Consider the following 26309-nt stretch of genomic DNA (forward strand, 5'->3'; position numbering starts at 1 on the left):
GAACATGGATCCATCATGCCTTGTTACCACTGTGCAGGCTGGTGGTGGTGGTGTAATGGTGTGGGGGATGTTTTCTTGGCACACTTTAGGCCCCTTAGTGCCATTTGGGCATCGTTTAAATGCCACGGCCTACCTGAGCATTGTTTCTGACCATGTCCATCCCTTTATGACCACCATGTACCCATCCTCTGATGGCTACTTCCAGCAGGATAATGCACCATGTCACAAAGGTCGAATCATTTCAAATTGGTTTCTTGAACATGACAATGAGTTCACTGTACTAAACTGGCCCCCACAGTCACCAGATCTCAACCCAATAGAGCATCTTTGGGATGTGGTGGAACGGGAGCTTCGTGCCCCGGATGTGCATCCCACAAATCTCCATCAACTGCAAGATGCTATCCTATCAATATGGGCCAACATTTCTAAAGAATGCTTTCAGCACCTTGTTGAATCAATGCCACGTAGAATTAAGGCAGTTCTGAAGGCGAAAGGGGGTCAAACACAGTATTAGTTTGGTGTTCCTAATAATCCTTTAGGTGAGTGTATATATATATATATATATATATATATATATATATATATATATATATATATATGCAGCGAATACTTAAATCTGCTGCTTGATTTATTTGTTTGATATATATCAAATAAATAAAGCAGCAGATTTAAGTATTGGCTGCATGCTGTATGTGATTCACTTGTTTATTCAGTGTAAAATGTGTTGATTGTTAACGAACATTCATCAGTAGTTAAGTGGTTCCAGAGAGTTAATTAAATACACAGGTGCCAATGCTTGCCTGTGATGTTTATAGATATGAATGGCAGGAGAACATTTTGTAATAATGTTCTTGAAATTTCTACGTTTGGATTAATTGATCTATTACCTGTAGCGTGTTCAAATTAAAGACTTTCGGAAAATCTCTTGTGGATGTTTTTATTTTTTTACTTCATGCGAGAGGCATTTCTCATGCATATATGTGTGTGTGTTTCTGTTTACCATGTCTGCATTTATTTGAGAAGGCAGCATTCCAAACACATTTCACAGGTACAATATGAAGTGAAGCCACTAGAGGGAGACATAGGGCATATAACCCTTATTTACAGGAGTTTCAAACAAAACATTAAAATGAAGGCTCATGTAAACATATACATTATACAAATACCACACCAGGTTAATATTAAATGTAAAAAAACAGCTATTTATTAAATCATTGGATACAATATGAAAGGGGAGGATGGGAAATACAGTTGCTGACCTCAAGACAGCTAATTACATACAGGCTAAGTTTTAAAATACACTGTAGGACAAGGATGAACTCACTAGTCCCTGTCTAGCTTTGTTGGGACATTTGGTCAATTATCTCAACACACCTTTACCACTAATATGACATCAGTGGGGAAGACTATTAATATGCATGTACTGATGGCATCTAAGGGACCTGCTCTGAAACAGGCAGTCTGCAAGAATCAGATCTTTGACTCACTTAGCACCAACACTGAACACTTTACCTTATTATTAAATACATTATTAAATAGCAAATCACATTCTCAATAAGGGTGTGTTCATGATACAGTTTTTAGAATAGCTGCAGTTCTTAATTCAGTTGTTTCATTCCCCTCTGCCCCCCCCCCCCCCCCCCCTAAGCATTTGTATATTAAAGATAGTCTGATATCATTTTGGTTCAAAGGCAAGAGGATCATAGATTACAAACACCAAATAAAATGTAGCCCAGACAGAAAATTAATCATTGTCTGAATGCGTGAGACCTGTGACATTTCTATCAGGCCCAGTAGCTCTGCTGAACCGATGAATATCTCTGCTGGAATAGGCCCTGTCAGTCAGTGTGGCATCTCTGCCTGCTGTCTCCCACATACGTCCACAAGGGACCGCCCCCTCCCTGCGCTGCACCGGCCACCGTGGCTCCGGCAGCCCTGCATCAAATGAGTCGTCCTCTCTGTCTGACTGTTCAAACACACGCACACACACCCACACACGCACACCGAGCGCGTCCTATTTCACCCAGCCAGCTCATCGCTAAAGCTTTTTTTTTATACTTGCTTCCCTCCAGTCTCTGCGATTGTGTCAATCTGAACTTTGTTGAGCTTACCCCTCTAATTGCCTCTTGGATTTCTCAAGCAAGCTGTTCGCATCTGTTCCACCTTGCTATTTTTACCATTTTAGTTACAATAGGTTAAGGGGAGAAAGAAGGAATACAAAAAAAAAATCTCCAGAAAGCAAGCTGGTGAAATTGCACATTTAACCATGCATTCCCAGCAGTCTTATCGCTTTGGAGTTGATAGGACTCCCTGAGATTGCTTGCCTAGAGGTAATGAGGTTTACACAGAGCATTGTGAAAGAATACAAACACAATCGCATATCGCAGAGAATTATCAGTTATAGGAACCACATACATATTCAGTGTAAAGTCTTATGAATAACTTAATTGATTAACCGGAGCATAACAAGATAGAAATGTATTAGTAGATATTTAAAAATATATGTATAGGACACGAGAATCCACGAAGTCTCCAATTCTCATTGTCCCAAATTGTAGGTGGTGTCTCAGTCAACACCCTTCGATACAAACTGAAGAACTGACACAAGTTCATTCTGCTAGAAGCGCCATAAACAGCGAACAAGCAAGGCAAGGTTGGTTTGGTCATTTAAGTATCACAAGATTATTGCAGCTGCAGCAATTTTAAGTTAATCTTGCTCTTGTACTTGGCCTTACTCAGCTGTGTCGGCCTGTAATGGGGCTTCTCAAAAGATGCTGTATTAATTTAGCCCGTCTGATCACTCCAGAAAACTGTCTCATTACTTTAAATTAGCTGCAGTTATTAGCAGCCCTAGCAAATGACTTCAAGACATTAGTAATGATTCAGATGAAGGAGCAAGATATCATTGTGTTAATGAATGTATGGATTATGATTTGGGACATTTCCTGCTTTGCTTTTCCTGTAGCCAGGCCAGTTCCCACCTCATTAGAGACATCATCATGGCTATGAAACAAAGCACAACAGAGTATAAAATTCAGGGAAGACATTAAAAGTTATCATTCATAATAATGCAGAAGATTGCATACTTTTTGCAGTAACTGGTCATTCCTATTTGTATGCAATAAGCAAAGCAGCCCAAGATGACGAACCATCACCGCTGTCTCCTGGGCTCCGGTTTGCAGCTCCATTTCCTGTTTTTGCAGAACTTACTCTTTCACTGCAATATTTCAGAGCACTTTTGAAACACTCAGCACTTTGTGGTTTGAGATGGGCAATCTCTGTACAAAGCACATTCCTGGAGTAAAGCAGGTGTTACAATCTGCATTTATTATTTGAATATCCTAAGCACTGATATCTGACCTTTTTGAACTAGATCTCAATAAAGATGTTGTATCAGGGATCTAGAGACTAAACAGTAAAACTAAAAATATTTTTAAAAAGATTAGTTAAATACCACACATTCATCATCGGTGACAGAGGTTAAGAGTAACCAACAATGCAAGATATAAATGCTGTTCTAATCTCAAGCCAAAGTTGTTTATTTTAAATGAATACACCTCCTTTAAGTTTAAATTCATTAGGAAGAGGCAGACACAGGGTTTTGAAGTTCTTTATTTTATGCTTTCATCCGACAGCTATATTTAGATTCAACTCTTCAAGTCAGATATTTTAAGACGAATAGATAAATGCATAAAACAAAAGCTTGCTCTTTCAGGGGTGTGAATGAATGCTTCTGCATCAGATCTGCTCATGACAGGAGTTTACTCATTCTTGTTTCAAAGTGGAGACTCGGATCTTTGTCTGAGTTATAATGATCAATCCAGGCCTATACCGGCACGTAGCGTGGGCACGGTTACTCAGTAGGCAGAACAGATGGAACCTGTGTGGGCTGGAGATGGAAAACCTCCCAGGAAATTCTCATCAGTGCGTTTGAAGAGCCAAAGAGGGGGGTCCGAGTTAAATCTGTGCGTAACACGGATTGTGATGAAAATCCCTCCCTATTGGTTAGTTGGTTGGTGTTGAGGAAGATAAAGGCAACAGATCACACATGCAGCTGACCTGTAGTGGAGTCTGCCTGCACTCCCTCAAGAGTGCTGCTCTTCAAAATGGACAGTTGCATCTTGTAACTTGATCGCCCATGTATGGGAATGGATGTATTTATTCCACGCAAACATATGCCATTCATTGTCTTCATGAGTAGCTGTGACTGCAATTGTGTTTATTTTAGCACCATCTGTACATTTGTGACAATACTGAAATGCACAGCACACCGAATGGGTTATATTCTACATTTCATTGCCTGAATTGCCCAGGTGAAGGACGGATAGCATGAGAAAAATGCCAACAATTTCACTTCAACTTCGCACGGCTACTTTTTCAGGCCAGAAACCCAACCCGCCATCGTTAAGCTCGGACTCTGAAAAACAGCAGTGGCAAAGGCCTGTAGTTAAGAAAGTATGCGTGACATTGATTTGCAAAGGTTTTATTAGAAGCAGAAAATAAAAAAGGCAGACAATGTTCAAAACACAAGGAAAGTAATTGAATAGGCAGGTGTTTATTTTATTTTGTTCAGGCTTTGGGTATTAACATTGTCAAACAGAGGCTGAGGTACTTGTGATGTTTTAATGGCAAAACTAATTTCCAACGTCTTTGCAGTACTTCCAGTTAGCTTTTATCCCCCCCGACCTCTCCCTACACCCCCCAACCCCACCCCAAAGACATACCATACAGATAATCAGTAATGAATCAAATTGCACTGGCACAACAGTCAAGCCAAAGTGTGCTGTGATGTGTGTTTCGAACCCCTACAGCTACTCTAAATGTACACTACTTTATTACAGAAGCGTAGACAGCTCAGAATTCAGAACTCTCATACATCCTCCCCGTCGCATTCGGAAAGAAAAGAGAAGCCGCTCTCATCCAAATCGATTTGTTTTCCACAAGCTTCTTTGATTTCCTTTCTGTGGTCAAGGGTCATGTATTAGACAGTCATGCTTCAAACTAAGATGTGAATATTACAATCAACACCCTTTGACAAGAGGCCCAATTGAAATCTTTGAAATACATTTATTAGATTGTGTTTTCTTGTGGCGCACAATAAAGGCTTTAATTGTAGATACATAATTTATTTCAAACATAAGGTGTTTTTTTTTTTTTTTTTTTAGGTTTTTTGTTTTACATGTACAAAAAAAGTAGCAAAAGTTTACACAATGATTTTTGTATAAGAAACCCAAGCCGCCAGACTATGTATATTGAAACCATACTGAAGAAGCATAAACGTGTTGAGAGCTTTCAAGCTAGTGAAGAGCCAAGAATCAACAGTACATTACAAGATCTGTCAAGCAGGATAAGCAGCTCTGTTTCGGTTAAAGATCAAGGCTAATAGAAGCTCATGTGAAGTAAGCTAGGCTCCTCCAAGCGTTTGATGTTGATGGACAACAAATATCTTCTTTTAATTATTATTAACAAGGATACATCCAGTTGTATAGCAACAGGAAATCACGACAGCAATGAAACCGGTCACCCAGGCACAACTCCTCACCAGGATTTTAATTGTTACCAAAAAGCTATTTTGCCATAGTCACTAAATAGTTTCTTTATGGATGACAGAAAGACTGTGTGCCACAACAATTTTTAGCAGTGCAAATATGAGCCTCTGTGCATGGTATAGTATGTAGCAGTGATATCTTACCTTTCCTTAAAAAAGGATGGGAAAAGCAACCAGAGGTGACTAAAACAATCAAAGACATTTTTCAGAAAATTGCACTGTACCGCGTGTGGGTTAAATTGTGCAGTGAGCAACAGGCAGGGCTAGAAGGATCGAGTGTATACCCTTGAGCTTTACAATAAGGGATTTGACAGATGCAAAATAATGACAAAAATAAAAAGACAAATTCCTAAATGACATTTCTGTATGTAACATAACAATTACAATAATAATAATTAAAAAAACAAACAAAAAATGATCTGGTAGAAATAAATATTACAGAAAATGGTTAATTAAATGAACATGTTAAATATCAACAACGAAAACAAAATCGCTTCGCTAAAGTGTCATATTACAAGGAGGTTAAATCAAATTTTACAAACCTAGCAAAAACCAAACCAGTGGAAGCCCAAATTATTAATGTCTGAGAAAGAAAGAAAGAAAAAAGGCAAAATCTGCATATTTTGTTCAGGTATCAAATATGATACTTCCCTTACTTTACCAAATGTAGTCTCGTGTTAAAAACCAATACACTCCCACATTTATGCAAGGGTGGTTTCACTTTCTTCATTATAACAAAGGAAGGAAAAATAACTAAATCAACAGTTTATATCGGGATTAAATGACAATGGTAGGCAAACTGAAGACAACCTGTCCTCCTCGAGATACCAATCAGAAAAACATGCCAGGATGTAGAAGAGTTAAAAGGAGTTTATGAACGTCATAATCCTAAATGAAGCCATCACTGCATCAAAGTCTTTCCCTATAACATTCAATTTGATCTGAGGGATGGATGAATTGCTCCCCTTCCCATCTAGAAGTTAAAATTATCTGAAGGCTGAAAGGTTAGTGAAACGGCACAGACCTCCAGTAAAACTCCCCATTCTATCCGCAAGAGGCAATTATTGCCCAACACTGGCACACCTGCCCCTTTCAAAGCCAAATCAGACCATGTGAAACGATTATTTGAACTTCAAATACAGAACGTTGTACTCCGTTTGCTTTGTTGTGTAAGTTCACGGTTACACCAATCTAAGGTAGTGAAAGACCAATTTGTATATGTGCTACTTTTCACACAAAATACTAAAACAAGTTCCATTTTTCATATGTGCATTATTTCACATATAAAGCAAAATAAAACACAATTAAAAAAAAAAAAAAAAGTCTATAAGCCTAATTTTAACATCTGTCAGAACAATAGAGCCATTTTGATAACCTTTCAAGATTTAACAAAACGCACACCATTCCAATCCATTCTTGTGCTTGTGAAGCTAACGGGTCTTTTAATGAGACAGCCAACAATGATGAATTTATTCTTTAATCGTGTTGTTTTCTTTTCTCTTTCTTGCATGTAGTGTTTTGTTTAGTTTTTTTTCTGATGTGGAAAGTTACAAGCTGATATTCACACTGCAGCTGATGGGAATGAGATAAGCAGTGGCATAGAATGAGAAAGAGAGAGATAGAGAGTTAGAGAAAGAGAGAGAGTTAGAGAAAGAATAAGATACATGGTATTAACATGAGCACCCCCCCTCGCTGACGGGCTGTTCTGGGGGCTTTTCCAGCTTTATGTCAATCACTGGAAAGAAACGTTAAGGAAGATCCCAAGATGCTTTAGTTACATTTAAAAACAAAACAAAAACAACTTTCATATTGTAGAACAAGTGTATAAAAAACACAATCATTATTGCAACAAAGCCATGTTTAAAGTTATGTACTAAATGCAGAAAAAACATTGTAAAAAAATAACCCATTTGGAATATTCTTATAAAGGGTAGTGCTGAATGCATATATAACAAGATTAACTGCTGATAAAACACCTTAAAGATGCCTGGGAGGAAGTTCCCAGGGGAAGATAATCAACGCTGCACAAAACTCTGAGGCCCCTTAGGCTGCGTCCAAAACCACATACTACACACTAAAGCTATACTGAAGTATGCACTCTGGAAGTAGGTACTGTAAGCTTGTAGATTAACAGAATGCAAGAATTTGGACGCATTAATTATGTAATCAAATCGCCCCGTGTTGAACTTTCCCTTCAAAGTAAATTTAAAATGTTGGATGACAAATTTTAAAATTTTATATACATATAAATAATTCTTAACATAGCTAGCATATCTGTACAGTTGTTGAAATTACCACATCAGGCACGCCCCATTTTTTCCATAAGGCAGTACGTCATCTGGGTACTTTTCACATACTACTATATTCATACTTTGTATTTGGATGTACTACTAATGGTGGTGCACTGTTTTGACATACTATTTAGTACACTAGTATGCAGTTTTGGACAGAGCCTTAAAGCAGGCAGGTGTAACACTGAGGCATCCCAGAGACACTTCCTGCTCTCCTCCTCTTGATATTGTTATGGAAGAAAAAATAAATAAATGGGTGGACAGGATAATGAGGTGCCCTCATCAGCTATTAACCAGCTGGAACAGAAAACCGTAAATATGGGAATGTGGCAAATACAGCTCATGTGCTTTGTGGTCTGCAAATCCCTGCTTGTCCTTAAGAGAAATCAGATTCAGTCTCTGTGCTTTTGTACCACTGAATGAAAAGGATACTGTCTTCTCTGCTCTTGTCCTGTGTGCTTTCCATGCCAGGCAAGGCTGCGGCAACACGCCGGAAAAGCTGAGGGGGACAGGAGAGAGCGCTCTGGAGTTATATTGCAATTTACAGAAGCAAGTCAAAATGAAGCAGAACTTTCTCACATATTATGTTATTGAGCTCCAAATATGTTAGGTTGGAAATTCAGCACTTTGACTTGTGATCTGCAGTGGTTTATCTGAACTGCTAGTGGCTGCACTGAAGTCAAGTGACATTCATTTGTATTGAAAAGACTTTAATGCATATACGGGGAAGGACTTCTTACCGTCATGAGATACTTAATTTATATCCTATAGGTTCAATTTCAAAGTGCCTCAAAACCAAAACCTTGAAACTTCTCTACTTCTTTAAAACTTAGTAATTACTGTTCGTTGAGAGCTTAACTTACACCACCGCAATGTTGAACTCTAAGGAGCCAAAAAAACTAAAAACACACCAAAAAGGACTTTTAAACCACACCAAGCCACACTAGCCTTTTTGTTTCATTGCCATTCAGACTTTTTCTAAAACACCCAGCCTCTTAATTAATTCAATAGATTGAGCTTCATTCAGAAATTCAGAGAAAAAAAAGACAGCTTTTACCAAGCAGCACAATTCCTTCCTGAGGTGTAAGAGACAGTCCTTAAAATGGACCCTTTAAACATGGGGGTGGCTTGCTTTATTTGAAAAGATGTCGTAAAACTGGGGATATGAATAATTTGTCAAAATGCTCCTCTGAGAAGAGATTTTTTTAACTGCTGGTCAACAGATTTCACAGGTCTCATAACAGTCCATCTTGGATCAGCCTTATCCAAACAACTCTGCTTTGCTCCAAAATTTAAAATGGGCATTTTCAGAACAAGCTTCTTCATGTTAAAGGTTAATTAATATAAAAATCTCTCAAGGGCACATTTTAAGAACAATTCTCTGTGACATTAACATGAATGTCAAGGGTGAAAATTTAACACAGTCATGGCAAAGATCGGCAGTGCTTGAAAGGGATATGCTCCCAATGTTCTCGAAAGCCTGTTTGAACAGAATGATCAATACAAATCTACTTATGCATGCTTGCAATGTGGTCATATGGTCAGTAAAGTGTAAAGGACTGCAGGCTGCCATCCTTCACCAGATCTCAGATAATGAATTTAGGAAGCACACTATTTTAAAATTCCAAATATTGTTTAACTACATCAGAAAGGAATTAAGCCTGAATAATAAACTTGTTTTAAGATCAAGAAGGTGCCAGGAATTCTACATACCAAAAAACTAACAATAACAATTGAAAAGCACTTTTTTTTTGGTGGGGGAATAGGGCCTTTTACAGTGGAAATGTAAAACCATACAAGCACAGTGAAAGGTAAGCATAAGCTTTTCGACATGACTGTATTATGGTTAAGTTATTGGATTCACTTATTGCCACATTCTCTACAAACCATTACAATGGTGGGTCGAGTGATTCAAGAATGTCTCGCAGCCATTGGTGAAAATTTCAATGGCATAATTCCCTGACCATTTCATAAGCTGTTCTTCCTAATACAATAACTTTCCAATCTCTAATAGATGGATCTGCAGAGCAGCCAAATGACAGAATTTTAAAGGTCCCTGTTGTCAATGTGATGCATCTGTAAGGCTACTGGTTGACATTTTTAAATCCAATATACTAACCATCAGTGGACCAAAAAGGTAAATTAAGTTAATAGTCATGCAGACTTAAAGCATTACAAAATAAATTAATATAATGGTTTGTGCAGATGTGGTAAAACCCAAACAATTAAAAACAAAACTAAAATCAAGACTACTTCTGTGCAGGCTGTCACACATTTTTCTTTAAAATACTGATGAGAAGCACTGGCAGAGAATGGCCCTAGGACAGGACTGTCAAACTGTGATCCTCTGCCCCACACTACAACAGCATGCTCTACCTGCTTGACATTGTAGCCTGTCTTTGCACTTGTTTCAATAAAGAGCACATTCAGCTCTTTGGCTCTCTGCTCTCCCTCTTCAGTGGTTATCTGTCTGTACAGGAGGTAAGACACAGGGACACAAAACAACAAAACAAAAAACAAAACGTAAACAAAAACAAAACTAAACGACAACTCACACTGTGTCATCTGTTCGCTGCTTGCTACAAATCCAAAACAGTGAATACTAATAGCCTGGTAATACGGACGGTGCTAACACACTAATGGCTGACAAACTTTTTTTTTTTTTAAACAAACTGTCTAATTATGTGCGGTTTGTTTGTTTTTCTTCTTCTTATAACCGCAAGGAGCTATATAATAACAGTAAATTATAATGTATGCTTCTCTTTTCCTGATTATCAGTTACCACTACTGGTGACATAAGCGTGTAAAAAGTGGGATAGGAAATGCAGTATGTTACTGCCATTTAAATACATTTAGAATCGGTTTCAAAACCTATTTTCATTTCATCATATTGCAGTGGGGCAAACCGAAACAAGAATATCAGTCTATATACTACACAATTCTGCCTTGTAGTATTCCGTTCCGCAATTTCTATCTCTATTCACTTAACTGGCTAAAGTCTCCCTTTAGATTTGTGCGACAGCAGCAAGCAGACTCCACAGTGCCCAGTTCCTGAGCACACTCACCTGTTTAACATTGTATCCTGCTTTAGCACTAGTTTCAATAAACATTACATTCAGCTCTTTGGCTTTCCTCTCGCCCTCTTCGATAGATACTTGCCTGTAGCAAATAGAGGGTTAAAAGGTGCAATACACATAGAAAAGCATTCAAATAAGGTTTTGGTTGTTATGATTTTGGAAAACACTTTTGCTGATCTTGCCAATGAAAGAAGCTTTGATGAGGGGCTACAGGATCAATACTAAGAAAAGAAAAATGTTTTAATTTGAATTAAATGCGGGGAAAAAATGCTGGCATAATAAAAGGATCCAAATAATGCTAAACAAACCATACTAGAGCCGATTAAGCATTATAACTTGGTATGAAAACCAGAATGATTAAACTACATTATAACCAGCTAAAATAACTGGAGCATTGAAAAGGTTGGACTGCGCTATTCAACTGTGCGCTAACAGCAGGAACAGGGTCATTAAGGTGTTATCTTGTAGAACTAATTAAGTAATAATTATAATTATGGTGGGACTGACTAGAAACGATGCACTGAGGGCAGAGACAGACGTTTGCTCCGCTTTAGTGTGTAAGGGACAAATAACTTAGACTCTATCAAAACTCAATTTCTGAAACCTGACCCCAGCTTTCAACAATGCAGTAATCAGAGACTGCGAGATTAAAAATGTGCTGCATGGGAACACACACAGGCAGACCCTGTTACTAACAGTGGCAGAAGGAGAGTATGCCTGGGGTAATAAACAGTTAATACCAGAAGACCAAACGTTGACCAGTTGGAAAAATAAAATAGTACCTTTTAATTTTTATATGAATCCTGCATTAAAATCCTGCATCTGGGCAGCAGCCAGAACAAGACTACTGCCTTGAGCACAGAACAGCTAATGCCAAAAAAATACACTTTCTATACAGGGGACGGGATGGATTAATTCAAGGTGTTAAAATATTATGTTATATACACTCACCTAAAGGATTATTAGGAACACCATACTAATACTGTGTTTGACCCCCTTTCGCCTTCAGAACTGCCTTAATTCTACGTGGCATTGATTCAACAAGGTGCTGAAAGCATTCTTTAGAAATGCTGGCCCATATTGATAGGATGCTTGCAGTTGATGGAGATTTGTGGGATGCACATCCAGGGCACGAAGCTCCCGTTCCACCACATCCCAAAGATGCTCTATTGGGTTGAGATCTGGTGACTGTGGGGGCCAGTTTAGTACATTGAACTCATTGTCATGTTCAAGAAACCAATTTGAAATGATTCGACCTTTGTGACATGGTGCATTATCCTGCTGGAAGTAGCCATCAGAGGATGGGTACATGGTGGTCATAATGGGATGGACATGGTCAGAAACAATGCTCAGGTAGGCCGTGGCATTTAAACGATGCCCAATTGGCACTAAGGGGCCTAAAGTGTGCCAAGAAAACATCCCCCACACCATTACACCACCACCACCAGCCTGCACAGTGGTAACAAGGCATGATGGATCCATGTTCTCATTCTGTTTACGCCAAATTCTGACTCTACCATCTGAATGTCTCAACAGAAATCGAGACTCATCAGACCAGGCAACATTTTTCCAGTCTTCAACTGTCCAATTTTGGTGAACTTGTGCAAATTGTAGCCTCTTTTTCCTATTTGTAGTGGAGATGAGTGGTACCCGGTGGGGTCTTCTGCTGTTGTAGCCCATCCGCCTCAAGGTTGTACGTGTTGTGGCTTCACAAATGCTTTGCTGCATACCTCGGTTGTAACGAGTGGTTATTTCAGTCAAAGTTGCTCTTCTATCAGCTTGAATCAGTCGGCCCATTCTCCTCTGACCTCTAGCATCAACAAGGCATTTTCGCCCACAGGACTGCCGCATACTGGATGTTTTTCCCTTTTCACACCATTCTTTGTAAACCCTAGAAATGGTTGTGCGTGAAAATCCCAAGTAACTGAGCAGATTGTGAAATACTCAGACCGGCCCGTCTGGCACCAACAACCATGCCACGCTCAAAATTGCTTAAATCACCTTTCTTTCCCATTCAGACATTCAGTTTGGAGTTCAGGAGATTGTCTTGACCAGGACCACACCCCTAAATGCATTGAAGCAACTGCCATGTGATTGGTTGGTTAGATAATTGCATTAATGAGAAATTGAACAGGTGTTCCTAATAATCCTTTAGGTGAGTGTAAGTATAGTGTCTTCAGAAGAGCTCCTACAGAATTAAACTGGTAAAGCAATCAACTAAATACAACCACTAATGGCTGCCTGATTTTCACTAGTGTATTCAACAGTGGTCACTACAGACAGAAGAGCTGATGCAGAGTATTTGTCTTATACTGTCTTGCAAACCCCTTGTGACACTTATACTGCATGTAGGAATATGGATATTCATTTATAAAATAAATTAAAATGATAAAAGAAACCCATGCAACTATAATTTAAATTTGGGGCTTGCTAAGTGTAAGGATACAAAGACAAAATCCAAATGTTATGCTATTCTAGGGCAGTGAATAGGCCATTTGAAAAGCATTAAGAGTCTTCCAAAATACGGCCAAACAGTTCCAAGTAACACTCTGTTTAATGCAAATTATAGTTTATTTGTAAGTGGTATGTGTTGTGGATTTTTTTAAATATATTTTAATTACAATGCAATGGAAAATGGAAGAGGAGTGAAATACTTTGTGAAAATCAATTTAAACAACTGTGAAGCTGAAAACCCTTTTCCTCCGGAAGCTGCCCTGTGTGATATTCTTTATAACGAAAGGAAAAGCATTATTTGATCTATTACTATCAACTAAGAGAAAAACAAGTGACAGGTTTGGACGGGGAAAAGGGAGGGTAGAGTGAAGACACCTTGATATTTTAAATTAACTTGCTCTGGAGCACAATACCTCATACACGCATGTATACCTTTACGGTCAGCGGTGGATTTAGGTATAATCGACATGGGCAGCCACCCAGGGCGGCATCTTGCCAGGGGCGGCACGGGACGCCCGCACAAAAAAAATCAGAATGGTGACATTTGCGCGATCGGTTTTCTATCACTCATTTGCATGTCACCTCAATGATATCATGTCACCGTGTGGGACTGTGGGTCAATTAACCTTGTCGAAGTGGGCGCCCTGATTCTAGTTTGTGAGCTAGACAGGCTACTGCCTGGGAAGGTCTCCCACTCAGAAGTATGAGATGGAGAGGGGGGCGGGAGCAAGTTGACCTCAGGTCTCCCCACTGGAAGCCCGAGGTAGGGGGAGCGGGGGAATCTATCAAATAGCGCACCTCTAACTGTACAGTACTAATGCAATTAGTAAAATCAGTCACACTACAAAATGCTACCAAATAAACCACAATTCATTCATAATACTGTGAATATATAGTTTCAGACATATTGCTGCATTTTTTTGGGGTTTGTGTTAAATCATTAAGAATAATATAAAACCAGTCTGCACACCACCAAGGTGAACTGGTTTAGTCTTGACTGTTGGTTGACAGTGTTGGGGGATGGGTAATGTATTGATGCTCGATTGCCAAATCAAATTTCTTATGATGATGTAATTGATGACTTTGCATCAAGGAAGGCAAGAAAGGTCAGGGTTTAGATGGCAGTTGTGCAATTTAGTTTGCGTTTCAGGTTTGAAGTGCAATAGTGTAATAATCAGGTTCTCTTCTTTACAAGCGTGTTATTCTAATTGTGTGATATAGGATTTGTGCATTTTAGTTTTATTTGTGTTTTTTGTTAGCAGTAGGGTAATAGTGTAATAATTCGACTTTGTTATTTGTATTTATATAATACAATTTGTTCCTATTTGTCTTTGTTATTTCTTTTTGATATTATTGTATATATTTTTATATTTATGTAGTATTAAATGTAATGATTTATGATTTCCAAATGTCTGAATAAAAAATACAGTCAGTGCAGAATGGTGCGCTGAAGGGGGGGTTCGCCCAGGGAGCCATACAAGCTAGAACCACCACTGTTTATGGTCATACCTTTTGTCTGCAAGATCTGTCTTATTTCCCACCAGCATGATGATGACATCACTTCCTCGCTCCGTTCTGACGTCATCGATCCATTTTGTGGTTTGTTGGAAAGAGTTTACATCTGATAGAAAATAAGATGCAGTAAGTCTCCTTTCTTAATGGAAATGAGAGTAATAGCCGTGGCCACGTGGCCAGTGCCCTGGATTGCTATGTTCAGTGTATTCCCTGACCGACAGCTACACAGAACCCATTGTGTAGATCAATAGCTCACAACTCCGGTTTCTTAGGGACATGATTCTGCAAGCACTGCAGCATAATTATGTTAAATAATCAGAGGCTTAAGATCTCGGAAATACTTATTGAGCCCACCAGAGCAATTTGGAGAACAGGAATGTAAAACAACAAGAGACCCCTGAGAATTTGAGTTATGCATTGCTTCTAAAAGGTGAATCAAGTAAACCAGAGGAGCCGTGAATAACGCCACTAACTCTCCAAGATGGAAATATATTACAGCACTGTCATAAAACAGACCCACATTAGTAAACCAAAACTCCCACTATTAAAGAAGTCATCAGACACAAAGCAATTTATTTTTTTTAAATTATAGGTCTCCAATATATGCTGCAACTCTCTGGTGAAACATTTAAAAAAAACATGCAAGTGTAAGTAATTAAATATTATGAACAAAGATATTAATTTACAGGGACATTAAATATTCTAAGCAATATTGTCATAGGGTGTGAAGCACCTGACTTTGTCATGAATATCTTGTTTCCATAATCATTCAATACATCTTCCGGACTGGGTTATCCTAAGTTTCACTGTAGTTTCAGTTATTATTTAGGGTGGTGGCCAAATCAAATTGGTCGGGTCAAAACCCAGGTTCCGGACACAGAGATTACAAGAAAAAAAGAGATTAAACAGATAGCAAATAATATATAAATAGATAATATGATATCTGTTGGTCTCCATTCTACAAGGAACATGCTCCACATATGCTGACATTGCTAGTCGCTGTGATATGCTGCGATATTGTGGTTATTTCATATTTAAAGATATTGGATCTTTAACTCCCCACCTACTTACTACCTGGGAACATTTTGTACCATACCCAACATATAAATAATTTCATAAAGTAATTGAGAGCTTTTGTGGAACAACCACCAAAAGACCCCAGAAACACAGATCCGTGGTAGCACTGACATAGGTGGAAGTGGTCTGGTGTTCTGGTTAAAGCCATGTAGATAAAAATACAAACAGATACACATAACCCTGAAGAATAACAATGAGAAATCATTAACCAATCGTGCAGTTTCCTATATCTCATAGTTCAATATTTTCCATTGATGGCCATCTGAATGGATTTCTATTGATTTTATTACATTTTTTTCTTCTGTAAACTAAGTAATGCATAGCTGCAGTTCTGTGGTTGCTTTTTAAGCTTTCACCACACTAGAGTAGTGAGGCAGGGAAAGCTTACAGTTTTAAAACCTCTCACTACTGATAAGAATCACAGCCTACAAGCATGAGAGACAGTTACCCTTTCTAAATCTTTAGAAGCCGATGTTATTCCAGTCGCTGCCCCCCCACCCCCTCTCCTATGCTGTAGGGGCCTGTCAGTTTGGTGAGAGGAATCGAACCCCATTCTCCGACACCTCCGCCATGCACTCAACTGCTTCGCCAAAAGGTCCAGACCTGCTGTAATTGAGGGCTAAATTGGATAAGTATTCTGACCTACTCCTCCATGTGAATGCTTCGTTGAACTGCTTTTCAATTACATAATCTTCCCACAATGCACCGAAGGGTCCATCCCACTCCTGGCACCAATGAAGTGCTCGAGGGGGTCTGGACGGCTCAGGTGTGGGAGATTGGGGTTTAACTTGTGGCACAGACTCCACGATTGCATGGAGAATTATGAAATCACTTGGGAGCTAATCAGCAACCCTTGGAAATGGAAATTGATGGAAAGCTACACATTGGCTCCGGCTTCCCCACGACCCTCACCAGGATAAGCGGTTTCAGAAATGGATGGATGGATGGATGGATGGAAAGCTACACTATTTGGCAGAGAAAATGCCAAAGCACTAATAATAGAAGATGGACCATCCTATAAAACACTGAGACTATGAACAAATCAAACTCTCCAGAGGCTGAATTGATTTAAATTTAACTCAAATGGGAGTCTGTCATTAAACAAAGTCAAACAAGAAAAATAAATAGACTGCATCAAGTGCACATCACTCGTCACAGATCTGCTCGGTGTTGATAACACTTTTACCACAGCTGCACGAATTTACATTGAGAAAACCAAACATCATTAAAGAAGCAGATGCTGAGCCACTGTACATTTCTAGTGACTGACTCTTTGAAACCACATTAGTCATGAGAGACTTCACGTATTTTACTCCGGGGAAAGGCACCATGGACATATTAGCTTTTAAGGAGTGGAGAATCACTTTCCTAATTAGAGTACAGAGAATAAATAATTGAAGAGAGAAGAAACTGTATACTGCATAAGGCCATTCCATTTAGAAAATCTGAAGTAAACATCCGAGTGGCGTTGTGCAGCGGTCTGTTCCTGTGACACAGCTTTCAGAAACAATGCACTTACAATAACTCACACAAATGCTATTGGATTGTCTGAGTGTACTTCATCAGGAAGACTGGCCCTGTGGCGGCATGCTGATTTGAAATGTAAAGACACAAGCCTTACAGGTAGAAAAACACCTTCCTCCATGCTAAATTCTCCTCACTGAGTGACCAGACTCTTTTCAGTCCGAGTGAACCACTCAAGAATAGGAAAAACGTTCCAGCCTGAGCCTCCCCCTGACAAAGGTGCATACTCTTCATGGGTCTGTATTATAGCAAGATCACTTCAGGCTCCTACAGAAATGTCTCCAAGGACAGAAAAAAAAAGGGAACCTGACAAGTAAATCCGTGACTATGAATAATAAAATTGGCTCATCCTGGCTGCTGGAAAACTGACATTTGCCGTTTATTAAGAAAGAAAACATTATTTTGTGTTTTTACACAGTCATTTGAAGACATACAACAGAGATTGTATCTATGGATGTTATTTATTCAAATAAGTTAAATTAAGACTTTCTGCATTATTTTATGTATTGATACATTTAAATACTTTCTTTAAAACCTCCCAGCTAGGGTTCTTGCATTATGATGGAACCTTCTTATTCTCATGAACAGCCATTACATAAAGTGAGGAGAAGAATTCAGTCAGTAATGAGCAGGGCTTAAAAAAACACACACACACACAATCTATTTTGACGTGGTTTAAAGCTGTCTGAGTGGTTTGTCTGATAAAGTTCTTTAAAGTAAGGAATCCATTGCAGCAAACACACATACAGCTATCCTGTAAGTGTTGAATCAACTGTAACTATAAAAATTACTCATCATGCCAAGAGGGCCAAATTAAGGCTGTTCATTTGAGATTGCGGAGATCTAAAATCCAAGTAATAAAAGTTAGAACGTGATTGAAATATATCAGGTGTGAATCAGTTAATCCATCCTTGAGATATTTATACATTAACTCCATGAAGCAGATCAGTAAAGGTTTCATCCATCCTGAAAATTCTGACAGTGGTGTGTGAGACTAAATTTGTTGCAGGTGGGGTTTTGTTTGTAGTACAATCATTGGACTTAACACTTACCTCAATTACATTTCTGTGCGTGACAGTTGGATATTTCATTAAAGGATTGTGAGCATGTTCTGTCTATTCTCATGGGAACATTAATATATCATTGTAATTCATGATGGAGCAGAGTAGCTAAGCTTGGTAACAGTAGATAAACCTTTCAATAACCTTTCAAAATAAAAAGTTTATTTGTATTACGCAAATTCATGAAAAATAACGTAAAATATTTATTCCAAATGGTCCCTCTCCTAAACATCAAACACAAACCAAACAGCTCACATAACCGGGCCATGAGAATGACATAAATACCAATGAATAAAGAGAGGAAAGAGGGAGAAGATTTCATGCCGACCTGCAGCCGAATTTGTTAGAACATCAAAAGGGACCCCACTCACTTGTTATATCATAGACAACAACTGCCACAGTGGAGTCACGAATGTAGCTAGGAATCAAGCTCCTGAATCGTTCCTGCCCTGCTGTGTCCCACAACTGCAACCGCACCTGGCAAATCAGGTAAACAATAGCAAAGAAAAAAAAAAAAAAGAGGCAGCGATAAGAAACGGGAACCCCCCGGAAAGAGATACCTACTTGTGATATCGTAAACTACAACAGCGGCGGCGGAATCGCGGATGTAACTGGGAATGAGGCTACGGAAGCGCTCCTGGCCCGCAGTGTCCCAGAGCTGCAACCTGATCTGTGGGATGGGAAAAATTATAAAAGAACCAAAACAAAAGCAAAAAATAATAAAAAATAAAAAGCAAATAAAAAACAAACAATCAAAACATGGTAAAAGAAGACAAGACCGCGAGAAAAACTGATCAGGGTAAATAAAATAAAAAATGCAGCAGGTATCCGGATAATGCAAATGAGAAAGTCATGCACCTGGAACCAAGGATGGGCGATATTGTTTTTTTGTCATTTGCATTGAACAAATCGATACAAGCAGACAAACTAGGCAGAAAATGGGGTAAAACAGGTCAAAGAAAGGTAGAAATGAAGTCCACTGGCAAAAAGTGGCTGTGGGGTTTGCTTAAGGACATACCATTCCCTGTGGCAGCAGCAATCAAAAATAATGACTAAAAGAACATTGTAACACATGGAAATTAGGTGCAGGCAAGCCTGAAGACTTGTTCTTGTCCTGACAAAACAGCAAGTTTCAAAATACTGACAGCAAGTGTTGAATTAAAACCAGAAAAACAGACAATGCAAAGAGATTTGTGTATATTACTGCTGGTCTCATATTTGAATCACAAAGGAACATAAATACATACAAACCTTATTCTACAACAATGGTGTTTTATACATACAAACAATGGCTACACATACTGTATTTAGAGGTAAGCGTCTTTTTTCTTTCACGTCAGTTCCTGGCTTCTTTTTAATTAAAAAATGGTAAATAGACAAATATTATCTTTACACCAACAGGCTGAGAAAACACAAAAATACTAGCCTAAAAACAATTAAACAAAAAATTAAACATTCAATGGCACTTACTGTTCTGTCTTCAAGGTACATGGTTTTTGACAAAAAATCTATCCCTATTGTTGCCTGAGAAAAAGAAAGAGGGAAAAAAAATAGGTAATTGTGATTGTGAAGAATGAGAAACACACAGTAGATCTACAACTCCTTATCTGATCACTACAACACTGCTGTTTAATACAAATATGGAAAAATCCTTCTACTCATCTTGTGTCATTCTTTTAACACATTATATATTATAGTTATATCTATTTCAGCATAAAGAATGTCATGATATTGTATATACTTATATAAATTAATCTATTAAGATCTATGAGATAATACAATTTAAAAAAGTTTTAATCCTTTTCCAGGATTAACATACATAGAGGAACACCTCTCTAAAAATAAGTGGTTGCTGTTAGAACTAAAAAGGATAGCTGGTAGGAGATGTAATTTCTTAAAAAAAAAAAAATGTCCTGCAAGACCATGACAGACGAAAAGCCAAAATAACACCATGGATATTTACATTGTAAGTGTCTGTAGCAATGCATGGATTAACAGAGCTGTAGCAAAGGGAACAAAACAAGCCACACAAAGGAAACCCTGAACAATGTAACTTCAGAGCCCTGAATTGATCTATGTGGTAAAGCTGTGAAATGCAGGGTATGGGTCCTCTCAGGTTGTGCAGTCTTTTGCCTGGCTGAGAGAGCTTAAGCTAGGCATAGGCCATCATGTTGGGAGAGGTCAGTAGACTCAAAAGGGCTTCCCTGCATTAGCAATGAGATATAACCCAGACTCTGCCACTCCACTGGCACCTCAGTGTATCTACGAATCCAAGCAAAGACCTGTCAAAGGCATGGCTAAAGTTACCCATCGTGTGATGTGCATGTTTTATGAAGAGGGCCACTGGGGACCTATAGCACAATTCTTCCAAGTCATCCATCAACCCCTGCAGCCTCAGACTGTGAAGCAGGCCTGGGCCTCCATCGCTCATCTCTGTTAAGAGGTGAGCTTATGTCCCCTTGGTTTAACTTCAAACATTTTGAGTAGCTGTAAAAGTGTTAAAGGTCACAACCAAAGAAAAAAAAAAGTACCTGTGCAAAGATTTTATTTTATTTAAATTCAAATCACTACAGAAATGATCAGTTGCTTGAAGGTCCTTTTTTCAGTTTTTTTTTTCTCCTATTAACAGAGTCAGTACAGTGTGAATGATATAAAATACAAGACAATATTGAATAAACACACAGACCCACAGGAGCAGCAAGGCTTATCCTTACCTGGTAGGTGTTGTCAAAACTGTCGTACATGAACCTGGTGATCAATGAAGTCTTCCCAACTGGAAAGAAAGACATTGTACATCAATAAGTTGCCATTATTGTGCAAACTGTTATTTGGGCAATGAATAAAAAACAACTAAATAAATCTGCATTCATATTCTGGTATGATGCAATGCAATTAATAAAGATCCTTGCTCTGCATTATAAGCGACAGCTCATCAATGTAGTAGTTGATGTTCACAAGAAACTGATTTCACACTGCAGGAATGACAAAGACAGTTTCAGATGAGGATTTAATTACAAGGGTAAAAGGCACAAGTCATGTCATTGCCTTTTTTGGTGTTGACAATGTAATCCATTAATTGAAAAAGTGTAGTTCAATCTGAACAAACAAATGGTCTGATAGACCTTCACATCTCTAAGCAAATCAAATTTTTCAGACTGACAATAGCGAATAAAGCTTTTACTATGACTCTGCTGAATTAATTCATTTTAAGAAACCAGTACTAGGAAAACAGAGGTCCTTTGTAACACAATAGATTCCACAATCGACACACTGCTTCATTGTTGTGAGTGGAGTTGTACAGAAATATCCCCATCCTGAGGTTGTGATATTTGAAGTAAGTTATTGATCACTCACAGCTCTATTCAAAGCAAAATGTGTAACTGTTACACAAGTTATTCTAATGATACACAAAATTACACAAGTACTATTTGTACTACGAGTACTATATATAATTCTTAAACTTTTTTTTTTTTTTACGAAAAGTAATACAGTGGGAGTGAGAAAGCAAATGTCTACAGAGAATTCCTTAAATTCCTAGAATTCCAAAAAAGGGTATGTCCTTACTGGCACTCACAGAAAGTGAAGAAGACTTTCTTTAGACCTAACTGACACTGAATATGATGGTATACTGAATCATCTTTACTTTATTGTACTTGTATCTGACCTTGCACCGAGCCTGTAAACCTGTATGCACAGCAGTTGTGGCATTTTGCTTTGTCATAAATAGGTTATTGGTGAATTTTTACTCAAGAATACAAAAACAGGTGAGGCTGCTTTACAGACACACCCTAATGTATGAAATATATGAATAGGAAATAAGAAACATTGTGGTTGATTAATCATAGTGGTTGATGTAACAATATGTAAGTACATCATTTCAAAGGTATGCGGATGTGTACCAAATTTGAGTGCATCGATTTGCATAGCTGACTTAAAAATTAGGTTAACTAATTTAGGTTAAATTGATCTGCTTGTTCATGGATTAGGCTTAACAACTTCACAGGTCATTTCAAAATTACAATATAAGGAAAGCAAACAATCCTGCTTTCTCTCTTTTTGCCATAAGAACAGTTTTTGTATTATTTTAATCTCTTCCACCATGTATTGCAGGTCAAATCACATTAAGAGTCTACATTCACAGACCAAACAGTTCCAAAAAATTGTGCTAGAGCAGGGATATTTCTGTATATATTACTGAGAAACCTAATAGCTCTGCAGATCAGGAATCCAGTGTGGGATAAAAGTAAGTAAGTAAGTAAGTAAATAAATAAATAAAAAGCATGCTGATCTGATTTTATTGTTCCCTGCTTGGCTCTGAAAATGTTCTGATTCAGTTTGTTTTTTGTTTTTGTTTTTTTCATTTTTCATTTCAAAAACAGCCACTGCTCAAACCAATATTGAAACACAGTTGGACTCGCAAAACAGCAGCCTAATTTAACAGAACTCCCGACTGCGTTTTCAATTAGACAGCATGTTAACAGCTTTCTGCATTTATCAGAACACTGTATGCTCCTGTTTAAACATTAACACTTCAGTAATATACCCATAAATATTAGTTGTGGTTTCACATTTCTCGAGGTGAATGTAACCTGTAGTAATAATATTGATAATATATTGATTAAAAAAAAGTATTAACAGAACGCTTCTATACGAGACCTGCTGCTACCCCACTCCCAATCGTAAGATTTTTTTTTATTTTAAATGACAAGGCATCAAGAAACTGTAAACCAAAGCAAATCACCCATTACCAATAGCCCTGCAAATCCTGCCTTGTGTATTTCAATAAAACAACACATTCCCATCTTCACACTGAAAAGATTAAAGATAGTAACTATTATACAGAGACTATTGATTTTATAATCTACTGTGTTATTAATGTTCCACACAGTAATACAAGACTATTGACCTTCTGCTTTGTAAAATCAATCTGCTTACTATTCCATTGGTGGCTTTTTTTTTTTTTTCTTCATTCGTCTCTGACCTGTAACCCTCTCTTGTTGGAGCTGCTGTATATAAGGAATGACTACGATCCTAGAGCAAATGATAAGATTTGCCTTTCTGCATGAAGTTTCGAAGCCATGAAAAAGCTCGATACCATTTTAATTTCTTATAGTGGAAAATAAAAAGAGGAACAACAGAAAACTGGATGTAACATGTATTTGTTTACTTGGTACTTTAGCAAGGTCAAAGCAGAGGAGTCACTTTACCATGCATCCATCACTAGCACCTGGCCTAACCTATGAATACATGTTTGTGGAGGTATGCACTGATTTGAACTTGGGGAGAATGGTAGGCAGTATCAGGGAAGGATACCGTGTATTAAATAATATATCATTCACAAACAGGCTGGCTTTGCCGAGTAACCAACTGGGCTGAAATGTCAGTGAAAAACAAAAGCGTGAGAGCGAGCAACCCTGCCTTACAGCACAATCCTGCAGATCAGCAAACTATGGAAACAACTGACATCAGTGCTGCTATGGCCCTACAGCTGCTCTCTCTTGTCTCCAGCACTGCTCCAGGCCCCGGCCACTCAGCTGTCTGATGACTAAGGCAAACAAAAACGAAGAACCAGAAGCCATGACAGGTGTTACGCAAAATATGTACTTCTTAAGTTACACTGGGGCACAGGGGCGACCTGGAGACAGGGGCACAGAGGAGACTCCGCTTCCGGAAGACGACACTTAGTTAAGGCATAAAACTCATTGCTTCAAGGCTTAAAATGACACCCTGAAATATCAGCAAAGGCACAAATATCTCCAACTTACCTGGATGACTAGTGACAAACCCGTCACTAACCCGTTTTCCTTAAAAAACAACTACTATATGAACTAATTAAAACCAAATCTACTGGAAACAACTATATAATATAAAACAAAATAAATAAATAAATAAATAAATGTTTAAATAAAGAAAAACAACAGATGACTTTTTTTAAATTGCATTTTAATATGTAAAAGTAACATTTTATTGCTGTACTGACCCAAACATTACATTACATTTTCTATTTAGATTATAAAAGAAACACAAAAAAATATATGAATGCATTTAAATGAATAAATTAAATAAATATCCATATGAGTTACAAGCACTCAGACGGCAGAGTGTGTTGTTGGGTTTGTTTTCTAGCCTTGCTCCAGAGAGGTTGGGCATAACTCAATTATCTCTAAGCTTACTTTGAGAGTTCCACGGGCTACAGCTTGAGATGTTGGAAGATCACATTGAAGATGCAAAGACACCTGGCGCTTCAGGACTGTTAAAGTGAGGGTGGAAATGCTGCATTTAAAACAATCTCAAGGTTTGCCTGTTTAACCAGACCAGCAAGTGTAACAAGACTGAAATGCCACACCATATTGCACTCTGTGAAATCAATCAAATACTGTGGGTAATTTTAGGTGTTGTGTCTAGAAAACTTTGTAATAGGTCTGTCCACCATGAGTTACTTCCAAAGCAATGTGCCCTATATTTAGGTCAACAATGCATTCCATGGGAGAAAGATTCAGGAACCACAGGAATTCAGACTCAGAACTAACTGAATCCATACACATTACCACAGAAGTATCTGAGAAGGCACACTTCGCAAACAGTCACGATTCTGAATTGATCATGTAAAAATAAATGTGATTCAGCACAATTCATTGACTCATGCAGTTCATCAGCTGTGCTAATTGTCATCTTTCAATTTGGAGGAGAAAAACTATGATTGTACCAGCAAACGTTGCTCAATGCCTAGATATTCACTAACCAGAATCACACAAAGGAGAAAAACAAGACAATCTTGTTTCACACTGGTCCCATGGTCCTTCACCTCAATCTTCTATATCCTATCCTAATCTTCCATATACAGTACATATGGTCCTTTCATGCGTTTTTAGTAAGATGCACCAAATTTCCCTTGAGTGAAAATCCTATCTAAAAGTCCAAATAAGCTATCAGTAGCCTCCTGACCTCTGTGGGCTCACCCAGGGGCTTGACCCTGGCGAATAATAACTGGTAGAAGACGCTTTCACTCTGAAGCAATGTTCTCCTGGGATTACTCCACCAATCACAGCCCTCGATGGTGCAGGGAGGCAGACAGGCTGGTTAAAAATGAAAGAGTACGAAAAATGTGCGGCTCAGCAGGTCAGTTCAAAAGCCTCCCATAACTTCTGCAATCTGGAAGCCCAAGTTCAACTCTAAACTGGCTTGCTACTGAAGACTCAATCCATGTCCCAGTGGAGCAGTAGACCATTGTGTATACTACACCACTGCACAAATCTTTTGGCCTTTATTGTAAAGTGCGTCAGGAGTGTTGAAGAATGGGGGAAATAGAAGATTTGACATTGCTAGAACCAAGTAGCACTTCACTAAAAAGTAAAATATATATAAAATAGAACTTACTTGGAAAAATAACGGTAATTAGAAAACTGACAGGAACAACAGGAGTGCCATTATTATATCTTATTTTACAATGCACTTAACTTTTCTGCAGCCTCAGTAATAAAAAACTATGGCATGGCAATGATTCTAAGAGAAAGAACAATTTTACAGCAAACGCACAACAAGTGAGAGATTTACCACTAAAACTGGTCAGGGAGAAAAACTACAAGCAAATAAATTAATTTTAAAAAATTGGGTCTAGTCTGCTATTTATTTTCTTATCTATTTTTACTTTCAACCCCACATTACAGAAATCAAGCAATGCAAAATTAACTTTTTAAATGTGTATTTCAGATTAATTCCACCCAACCTACTAAATTCTCTACTCTATTTACTCGAGTTCTAG

At 38.2% G+C, this 26309-nt stretch overlaps 1 protein-coding gene across 4 annotated transcripts in view; it reads right to left on the reverse strand.

Moving 5' to 3' along the window:
* Nucleotides 1-4467: 4467 nt before the first annotated feature.
* The window catches only part of rab6a (RAB6A, member RAS oncogene family), a 40441-nt gene continuing 18599 nt past the window's right edge, over nucleotides 4468-26309 (reverse strand). The window contains exons 2-8 of one of the 4 annotated variants that reach the window (XM_066699352.1): nucleotides 21262-21320; nucleotides 20018-20071; nucleotides 19112-19217; nucleotides 14880-14991; nucleotides 10216-10309; nucleotides 8272-8338; nucleotides 4468-7283 (exon numbers count right to left, since the gene is read on the reverse strand). In XM_066699352.1, the coding sequence (XP_066555449.1) occupies nucleotides 7219-7283; nucleotides 8272-8338; nucleotides 10216-10309; nucleotides 14880-14991; nucleotides 19112-19217; nucleotides 20018-20071; nucleotides 21262-21320 (557 nt within the window). In that variant the 3' untranslated portion in view covers nucleotides 4468-7218. Of the gene's footprint in view, nucleotides 7284-8271; nucleotides 8339-10215; nucleotides 10310-10904; nucleotides 10999-14879; nucleotides 14992-18918; nucleotides 19025-19111; nucleotides 19218-20017; nucleotides 20072-21261; nucleotides 21321-26309 lie in introns of all 4 variants that reach the window. The other 3 variants (XM_066699350.1, XM_066699349.1, XM_066699348.1) reach the window with 3 other exon arrangements.

Source organism: Amia ocellicauda, chromosome 3 (genome assembly GCF_036373705.1).
Source record: "Amia ocellicauda isolate fAmiCal2 chromosome 3, fAmiCal2.hap1, whole genome shotgun sequence".
NCBI classification, from domain to species: domain Eukaryota; kingdom Metazoa; phylum Chordata; class Actinopteri; order Amiiformes; family Amiidae; genus Amia; species Amia ocellicauda.